General features: G+C 33.5%; 2 protein-coding genes across 2 annotated transcripts; one reads left to right on the top strand and one right to left on the bottom strand.

Moving 5' to 3' along the window:
- The first annotated feature begins 581 nt into the window (after positions 1–581).
- On the top strand, positions 582–1991 carry LOC143635341 (plasma membrane-associated cation-binding protein 1-like). The gene is made up of 4 exons (XM_077103199.1): positions 582–721; positions 858–947; positions 1424–1508; positions 1630–1991. The coding sequence occupies exons 1-4, from the start codon at positions 611–613 to the stop codon at positions 1959–1961; spliced, it is 618 nt and encodes a 205-aa protein (XP_076959314.1). The 5' UTR covers positions 582–610; the 3' UTR covers positions 1962–1991.
- Positions 1992–5590: 3599 nt separating this feature from the next.
- LOC143635342 (protein S-acyltransferase 10-like) lies at positions 5591–9813 on the bottom strand. The gene is made up of 7 exons (XM_077103200.1): positions 9515–9813; positions 9194–9303; positions 9000–9086; positions 8807–8831; positions 6729–6787; positions 6078–6143; positions 5591–5885 (listed from the first exon to the last, which is right to left on the bottom strand). The coding sequence occupies exons 3-7, from the start codon at positions 9032–9034 to the stop codon at positions 5720–5722; spliced, it is 351 nt and encodes a 116-aa protein (XP_076959315.1). The 5' UTR covers positions 9035–9086; positions 9194–9303; positions 9515–9813; the 3' UTR covers positions 5591–5719.
- Positions 9814–10039: the final 226 nt, after the last annotated feature.

The raw sequence follows: 10039 nt of genomic DNA on the forward strand, positions 1-10039 counted from the left end.
TTCCAAAATTATTCTCAATAATTCAAGTTTCCAACTTTGTTCTTTTGTTATTTCGTCGCCGACGACATGATAGCGAACACCGACGATGCGTTACTGAATCAAATAGGATAACGACACGTGGCCGGAATCTGGCCGGAATAGGTCGTCGACGACGCTACGTTAGCAACATAACGCATCGCCGCTATCCTACGTTAGCAACATAATGCATCGTCAACACATATTTCGGCCACGTGTCGTTATCCTATTTGTTTCAGTAACGCATCGTCGGTGTTCGCTATCATATCGTCGGCGTCGAGATAACAAAAGGACAAAGTTGGAAACTTGAATTAGTGAGGATAAACTTGAAAACACATTCTATAAATGAGTCATTTTGAGAATTTTCCATTATTTAAAGGGTAAAATAGTAATCGAAAGGAAGTAGGGTGGGAGTGGAGGATGTTTATTTTATGATAATGTAAATATAATAAAATAAGCAGGTGGTCATAGGTTCAGAAAGTTTATATATATAACTTGTCATCACATCGCTTAATATTTACAAAATTAATCTTCCTCTTCATCAAGAAGAAGTCGATCGATCGTACTTCATATATACAGATTAATATAAGAAAAGATGGGTTACTGGAAATCGGTTGTGGTGCCAAAGTTCAAGAAGTTGTTTGAGAAGAACAACGTTAACAAAGCCGCTGCTGCCGAAGCTTGCAAGATCTTCGATGAAGCTAAGGTATATCATATATGCTCTTGTCTTAACCATACATGCATATATATATATATAATATATATATATATATATATATATATATATATATCTATCTAGCTAGTTAACAATTAGTAAGTTTACATAAATAATTCAAACGCAGGATGATTACGGCAAAGAATTTGAAGAGAAGAAGGCTGACCTCCAAGCTAAAGTTATTGAAATCTATGAAGCTTCAACCACTGAAATTAAGGTAAAACTCTAAACATATATATATAACATCCATGTGAAAAGTTATGTTATGTATTATCTGGTATGTTTTTCTGTATTAATTACTTATTTATGTTTCGGACAATGATTTATCAAACATTTTTAGCATCGATACGTAAAATATAGATTACTATTTCTTTAACTTTTTATTTGGTTTGCTGTATTGTTTTAATTATGTATTTTTTAATTCTAAATTACTATAATATTATAACTTATTTTATTTTCTAGAAAATTTAAATTATTTAATAGAAAATTTATTACAATAATGTCGTATATATGACTGAGTGCCAAGCCGATGGTAAAACTTAAAGGATATATATATATACGGTGGGTGAATACGCGGGTTTTGTAGCCGTACGTACGTTGACAGATTATCAACCGTTTATACTCCTGTGTATCGAGTTTCATGTGAATTATATATTAGCTAGATTCATGATTAATGAATAAAAATCTTAACAGGCCGTTGTGAAGGATCGCAAAGATGGTGCCTTGAAAAAGGTGTCTACCGGGGTCGGAAAGTTCCTTGAGGAACTATCTAAAATAGGTAATTTTTCATTTCATACAGTAGAACCAATAATACGTTGAGAACGAAATAATCATATCAACCTTTATTATTTATAGATGGATTTTTATAGCATATGAATAACTTTGATTTTGTTGTGTAGAATTTCCGGGATCAAAACCAGTTCATGAAGCATGGTCCAAGTTCGGACCAACCTATATAGAGGGGCCTATATACTTCATCTTTGAGAAGGTGTCAACTTTCATAGACGTGGTTGAAGAGAAAAAACAAGAGGAGCCACCCGTAGCCGAACCCAAAGCAGCAACTGATCCAGTGGAAGAAACAAGTGGCAAAGAGAAGGAAATTGTCGTGGATGAAGAAAAGAAAGAAGAGGTGACCGCAGTGGTGACGGATGAGGCTGAGAAAAAACCCGAACCGGAGGCGGCCAAGGCGGAGGGAGTGGCTGATCCAACCGAGCCAGCAAAGGCTTGCTGATCAGGGTTTTGTGGTGTGTGGTAAACAAATATTACTAATTGTTATTTTGTTCTTTCAATGTTTTGTTGGGTGTATTGATCTTAAGTTTCTTGTATATTATTAATTGTTGCAAGTTGTATGATATATAAACTTAATATTGCACGGTTTATATATTCGTTTATTGGTTGCTTATGCTAAAATTATGTTATATAATTAGCATCCTTTCTCCCAAAGTGAACCATAGCTACCAGCTTGAAGGTATGGCTCAAACCGGACACAAATAAAGCAGTGGTTTTAAAAAATCATACTTTGAGGCTCACAAATTTTGAAAAGAGAATTTGAATAATCTGGGTTTTGCGATTGTTAAGAATGTTGTACCTTGCCACATGATATCCTTCGCCGACCGATCTCACAACCAACATAAAAAGGGTAAATCACGTGTCTAAAAGTAAATCATGTGATGTCAGAACTTAATCCTCGACGGTTTTAGAATTGTTGGCAGTAGGCTTTATAGTTTATTATCACGCATAAACACATGTGATGTAAGAATTATATGATCGTATGCAAAATAACCTTTTATTTTGACAGAAAAAAAAGTCTCAATTTTATTATCCACTTCGGGGCTCATAAAAATTGAGCCAACCCGTCAACTTGCAAAACATAACCAAAACTAATTTAGTTATGATTTTAAACATTTTAAACCTGAGTCGTGTCAGTTTGTGTTTGATGTTGAGCTAACCCGCCGTATTTGCTTAAAAAACGGAACATGAACATTTTGTGTTCGGTCATCGTATAGGACTATACGGTCGTATAGCACCTGAATCATGTCAGTTTGTGTCTGATGTTGTCGGTCATCGTTTATAGTGTGTCGTATAGCCTTATACGGGTCGTATAGGCCTATACAGGCCGTATAAACAATTTTTTTGAAAATTTAATTTGATGATCATATATTTAATATACGTGATTTATGATTTATAAGCATCATATGTAGCCTTCATCATATAGATAAATTTTTTGAAAATTTTTTTGATGACCATATATTTAATATATGTGATTTATGACTTTAACATCATACGTAGCCATCATACAGATATATTATCTGACTTGCATCATATATTTTTTTTTATCAATTTTAGCCGTTCTCCTTTTCAACCATTTCATGTGTTGTTTCACTTATATAAAATTATGTTTTATATTTAAAAGTTGAATGATATGATATTTTAGAATAATACAAATTGTCTATTAATATTAACATAACACGCTTGGCTAAGTAGTTTGTAATTGTACCTTAAGAACATTCGTTTAAGATTATATGTTACACTTTATAATAGTCCATATACACAATAGTCTATAGGGGTCGTATAACACTATAGGGCTCGTATAGTCGTTTTCCGGCAGCGATTAACAGTGGTCAAAAGACAGTCTGAATTTTTCTTGCAATGCTTTTTTACGGTCGTATAGCCCTATACGACCGTATAAGTTTTATGGTTTGTCAGGAAGCAATACGAGCCATTTAATGCCCATGCGGTCCGTATAGGTCTATACGGTCGTATAGGCTGTAAAAATTTTTTTTTGTCTCATGTCAGTCATTCGTCCCTATACGGTCTTTATAGGCCTATACAAGCCGTATATACATGTATGTGTGGTGGTGGTGGTGGTGGTGGTGGTGGGGAGGGGGGGGGGGGGGTTGTATGAGAATCACATCACATAATATAATATATTGTTTGATACGATGGACGGTTTTAAAAAGTGATTTTAAGTTATTTTGTTTATTATACTTCATATTCAAATCTTTTGTATGTTTTGAGAAGTAACACACTCGTGTGACTTTCTATATACGCAACCCGGACAATATGACATCATTAAAGTTTAAGGAAAATGTTTAGTAAATTATTAAGCAATAATGTGTGACGTGATGGTGGGACTAGTCCACAGCACTTCTTAATTGAAAACAAGAAGACAGATCGTGATTAGAGGTTGCCCCCACGCAAACTGTATATCAATATATATAAATACTTAATTAAACCTATTTTAATATAAAATATTAATAATTTTGTACTGTTATCCAACCAAACTCATCAGAACTTATTCTAGGTATGCCAATCAACTGCAAGTAATGGTTCTAATTAAAACAGAAGATCATGGCAAGGAAGTAACAACATTATTTTAGGGAAAATCATAATTATGCCGGCCATATTAACTAAAAAAAATAGACAATTTGTTAAATAAGCATTTATATCTTTTTGGTGCAGCCGTGCAGGAGGACGAAGAATGGCTCATGAGAAATGGGGGCGTAGAGGATGGCGCTTAAGTTTACAGTTGGCGCAATCACACAAGCGATTAAGGTTGGGGCAGGGGTGATGTGTTGCGCTATTTTGGTGATTTTCCAGTTAATACTTAATACGGCTATACGGCTATGTTGGTAATTCTTCCATCATCTAAAGCATTTTTATTCATTATTAGTGAGGTTTTAAATATACCATAAGCTACGTACTAAAATCACGATCGATCCTTCGTTTTAAGCAACACGCATCACCAACAAGCTAGGTGATAACCACAACCTCTAACCAATGACGGAGTCAAGATTTTTTCCTGGAGACATAAATTTATTGTTAAATGCATTCTAATGAAAAATATGCATTCGGATCAGGTCACATATATAATCATCATGCATCCTCCAGCCTTTTGTTTTATGGAGAAAAATATATGTACATGATGTAAAAAGTAATATATACTTAATATTAAAACAAACTTTATTAAAAAAGTAATAAATCATCAACTAAATAAAAGAATTAATGATAAAAAAATTAAATGCAACAAACAACGGAAAGCGTTGTTTATTATTCTAAACTAATTAGTTTAGGGAAAATAAACAATTAATAATATTTAAAGTTAATATTGAAACTACGAACATTTCTTCTGACTTTTGTGTTCATAGACTACACTATACTTACCTTTCCATGCTTCTATAAGTCTTAATTCCCATTTTTTTTACTTCTATGTATCTTCTTCATCTCGTAACCAACTTCTAACTCTGGTCATCTTCTATAGTCGTCGGAAGATTCGCACCGAGTCCAACTTCACTATTTTCTTTTAATCTTACATTCTCACTAGTTCATAGGGGTCATTATTAAATTTAATTGAGATCAGTGGAGATTTTATTGTACTTACAATAATAAAACAAAAAATTCATGGGGTGTGGCCGACCTCCGTACCCGAGCTCTAGGTCTTGCCCCTGTCTCTAACCGTAACTAATAACATTTCAGTAGCAACATTGAGACCTTCAAACGTAAAACATATTGTAGATGTAAAACACATTCAATTCAAAAACAAGCACCACCAAGAAGTATGCGGATTTCTTGCTACTTATTCAATTTTAAAATTTTGGCCACGACGACATGTTTGATGACCACTAAAAGGATGTAATCTACTAAAAATGTATCTATTATTTAACTTGATGAAGTGAGAGAGGGCTTTTTGGTCATTTCACATTTATTAAAAACAAAAATAACACCAGCTAGTGAAAAATTGAAAATGATAGAAATCGTGTAATATGTTAATCTTTTAAACGGAAATCAATGTATTAATCTATTATCAATATAACCTTTTCATTTAGTTTTAGTAAAAAACATAGTTGTCCGGATTCCTGGTTGGATACTAATATGAAACACAATTACACAAAGTAACAAAATAACATTAACATGGTTTAATACTAATACGAGCACAACAAAGTCTGGATTGGAAATTAGGTACATACATAAATACATTATGTAACAACTTCAGCAACAACATCTACACGATACTAGATCAATACATGTATATGGTTTTGACATCTGCTCTAGCTCATTTGCACTTGGTAGCGGTTCCAGTGTTCTCGCGAAGCAAAAGTTGTACAAATTTCTGCAGGCTCCTTTACTGAATGGATATACTCTTTCTGGGACCATTCTGCACGTTGATAACAAAGTGAAAGTTGGTTCCAGTTTACAGTCATTTACTTATTTTCTATAACATCATGTTTGTTAACTTCTACAAGATGCCCGGTCTATCAGAGTTTATAAAGTATACTAGATTTAGCATAAACACAGCAAAGAAATATCTGATTACTTAACTAACCTCAAATCTAATCAATCAACTAACCTCATATATGGTATTCTCTGTCGTTTCAGTAGCTCATAGGTGGTTTGATTTGTCACAGCTAAATAGCTGTAAGTATGGATAAAGAGAAAATTTATGTGGATGAATGAATCAGGAGATATGCTAAAAACTGTATAATACACTTGTACCTAGTGCTTTGAATGAGATACGTAAGACGGATATGTAACCACCACACTTTCTCTCTCTCATTACTTTGATTATCTTCTATGCAGTATGCACATGTGCATTATGCGGTTCTTACAGTTCCCAACATATCATTGCCTCATTGGTATATGTATACATATATAGAGGTTCCCCCGACCATAGGCAAATTTAAAGTAGAAAACTGTGAGAATGAACAAACTTGGTTCTATGCAGTATGTACACGTGCATTATGCGGTTCTTACAGTTCTCAACATATCATTGGTATATGCATATGTATATAGAGTTTTGCTCAATGCATAACCAATTTTAAGTAGAAAAACGTGAGAACGAACATACACATGTTGCTTTAAGTGTGATTACTTAAGGCAATTATGTAATCGCATTATTGCCTCCAATCCTCTCATCCACTATATCAGGATTACACTCAATACCAATGAGAGAGAGAGAGAGATGGATTAATACAAAGAAATTGCAAGAACAAAAACTTACCTATGGAAGAGAAGAAGGAGAAGAAGAAACATCAATGCAATTAACAATATTGTTAGAAACTAGATATCATAAACACAAGTAATCAAAGAGATTAATAGAAAAGATGAAACAACAAAGGGTGGATCAAACAATAATAAGATATTCAATTGAATGATCTTGGTAAATATCAAGGTTTACAATATGTTCATATATATATACAGAAGTGAATAAAGGGTTGCGACGTTTGACGACTAACCGTCTTAGACGGTTATGTATTCTCTTGACTTATGCAAACCCTAATATTCATAATCTATCCTAACTTATATTCTGTCATAAATAATAATAATACAAATAATAATAACATAAAGTCTTAAAATTAATAATGTTTATTTAATTCTAATATTCCCCCTTAAACATTATTAAGTTCAAGAGGGTTCTTGGGTAGGCTTGAATGGGGCATCCTTCACTGCAGCGGTGGCTTTTGCAAAGTCGAACTTCTTTCGATTGATTAATCTTTTTGCTGCGTTCCAGTCTTCTCGTTGATAGTATGCATATCCTTCCTCATTGATGTCTGCAGAATCTTTGTCTTTTATTTCTTGAGCTTCCATGTAGGTTGAGGAGGATTCTTCTATCTTTGGCATTCTTTGTCTTTTAATACTTTGATAATTCCATTCCAATACATAGGTATTGAGTGTAAAGAGTCCGAATCAGATCACAATCTTCATAGTCAAGACGTAAATCTTTTGCAATTATGACCCACATATTGTATTCTTTGACCCTTTTATACCCTCCTTCCATTTTAACCATCATATAGAGATCAAACAATTCAAATCTTCTATTGAACATCGGAGGGATTGGACGATTTGGCATCATTAAGTAAGAGTGTAGAAACCAATCAACCATTTGCAAGAATTTATCTTTAAATACTTCACTGTGGTACCATACTTCATTTGTCGTGTCAATTAAATCCAGTAGAGCAACACAATCATCAAAGGAATTAAATGTAAGATCATTTATCAAGTTGTTTATTTTGTGAAACCGAGTCTGATCTTGACTTAATTCCAGATGTTTAAAATAGGAATTGAGATGCTCTTGTTCATAATTATCATGAACAGATGGATCTCCCAAATTTCTTAACAAATTTGTATTACTTGAAATAAACTCATGAGATTCTTGGAACATATTACTAAGCGTGCATTTAATTCCTTCGATCTTAACAATAATTCCTTGTAATCTTAATTGGTGCATGCTTAACACATTCTTTCCTAGATTAGGAGAGTAATATACACTATTAATCTTTATCTTTGTTCCATCAAGATCTAAGTGTATTTGGCCAATACCCCTAATGAAGGAAATATTCTTTTCTCCAATCCGGGTTTCTATCCCAAACGATTGTTTAATATCATTAAACTGAGAAAGATTACCCGACATATGTTGATAAAAACCTGTGTTGACAACCCAAATATCTGTCCATTCTCCGTTTTCTGTGCCACTAACGATATATTCTTCTGTGTAATCATCAATACCGTTTTCCATCCGAGTCCCCGTATCAATCACTTGGCGGATCATAAGTGTGGCTTCGTCTCGTTCTTTCAATATGCACTAGTTAATAAAGTGCCCTGGTTGTCGGCAATAAAAACACAGTCTTCGTTCTTTCTGGGATTGTTTCAAGCGATTCCTGTATCTTCTTCTTGTGTTCTCCATAATCGAGTTTGTGTGATTTTGTGTGTGACGAACTTGGCTCTGATACCAGTTTGTTAGAAACTCGATATCATAAACACAAGTAATCAAAGAGATTAATAGAAAAGATGAAACAACAAAGGGTGGATCAAACAATAATAATATATTCAATTGAATGATCTTGGTAAATATCAAGGTTTACAATATGTTCATATATATACAGAAGTGAATAAAGGGTCGCGACGTTTGACAAGTAACCGTCTTAGACGGTTATGTATTCTCGTGACTTATGCAAACCCTAATATTCATAATCTATCCTAACTTATATTCTGTCACAAATAATAATAATACAAATAATAATAACATAAAGTCTTAAAAATTAATAATGTTTATTTAATTCTAATAAATATACATATCACACTGATCATGATCACATCCACCAACCTGAATAAAATGAGCAAATCTCATGATCTCTCATTAAATATGATTGAAAACAAGTGAGAAATGAGTATACAACATTGGATAACAAAAAGTATAAATTTTTTATTTAAGTCTTTTACTTCCTTTGTTACTCATTTCAAGTTATAAGGAGGGTCAAAGAGAAATTCATACAATGGCCTTTGAGTATGAGTTGGTAGGTATTTCATATACAAAAACTCTGTCCAAACACATAAGGCAGTTTCCTCAAGAATGAACCACCTGCCAATAATTTAATTAAATTCAGAACATGCAGTAAAAACTAATAAAAATACACAAGATATATACAAAGAAAGAGAAGTGAACAAAAATAAGCATAATTTATAAACCAAAATCGACAGTGGTTGGCTTGGCCAATGCATGTTCCCAGCCAAACACAATGGTGATCAAACTGAAGAACACATTTGTCACAATCATGGCAATGCTTTGCTCTTGAAGACTGCATTAAAGTTGCATTAGCATTTGTAATTAGAGGTAACAAAGTGTTTTCATATATTATTCTATAATCTATACACATGGATGTAAAAGGGGATGTACATGAGAAGGAGCACGGCCTAAACTAAACCCTAGGGCCTGGGATATTTAAATTTACAGGCATATTTATAAACCAAGTAGACCGTATAAAATAAAGATGCAAACAGCAGATGTACCTGCACAACATTACAGTACTCGCACGTGTAAGTCCTGAAACAAAAAAAAAAAAAAAGTTTGCCAAGTGAACCTTTTGATGATAGTATCAATTAGGAATAATGTATGCACTGCCACAAAATATATTAAGTTTTAATATTCTAAAAATAAACTCTAGATGGAGTGTAAAAAAACTGAGTAGATTTAGAGGAATTTTGTCACTATACAGCTCTAAAACTTGAGCTAAAAAGGCAGACACGCTTCTAGTCATGAGGCAAGAGCTTGACGTGCGTGAGGCATTGCAGTGTGTACAACCAAAAGTTTCGTCTGTCTCATTTGTTTTACATATTTGTAGGTTCCCAGTCGGATCTACGCAGGAGTATCTCGTAACACGAGGGTGCGGAATCCCCACGTAATACGATATGAGCGTAAGATGGATAATACGTTGAACCGATAAACAAACACACGTCACAATACTAATAAACACGATTGTATTCCCCCACTTCAACACGTGATATCAATAATCACCAATCCACGTTCGGAAAAAC

Source organism: Bidens hawaiensis, unplaced genomic scaffold (assembly GCF_021521415.1).
Source record: "Bidens hawaiensis isolate Kalapana, Puna unplaced genomic scaffold, B.hawaiensis_p1.1 tig00007454_1, whole genome shotgun sequence".
Classification (NCBI taxonomy): Eukaryota; Viridiplantae; Streptophyta; class Magnoliopsida; order Asterales; family Asteraceae; genus Bidens; species Bidens hawaiensis.

Bases quoted from the DNA above. Each gene is read 5' to 3' on its own strand.
- LOC143635341 (XM_077103199.1), top strand. From the start codon at position 611: ATGGGTTACTGGAAATCGGTTGTGGTGCCAAAGTTCAAGAAGTTGTTT. The intron at 722-857 runs GTATATCATATA...ATTCAAACGCAG, and splicing joins AGATCTTCGATGAAGCTAAG to GATGATTACGGCAAAGAATT. The intron at 1,509-1,629 runs GTAATTTTTCAT...TTTGTTGTGTAG, and splicing joins TGAGGAACTATCTAAAATAG to AATTTCCGGGATCAAAACCA.
- LOC143635342 (XM_077103200.1), bottom strand. From the start codon at position 9,034: ATGAAATACCTACCAACTCATACTCAAAGGCCATT. The intron at 6,788-8,806 runs GTGATATGTATA...TATGATATCTAG, and splicing joins TGGATGTGATCATGATCAGT to TTTCTAACAATATTGTTAAT. The intron at 5,886-6,077 runs GTTAGTTGATTG...ATCAACGTGCAG, and splicing joins CAGAGAATACCATATATGAG to AATGGTCCCAGAAAGAGTAT.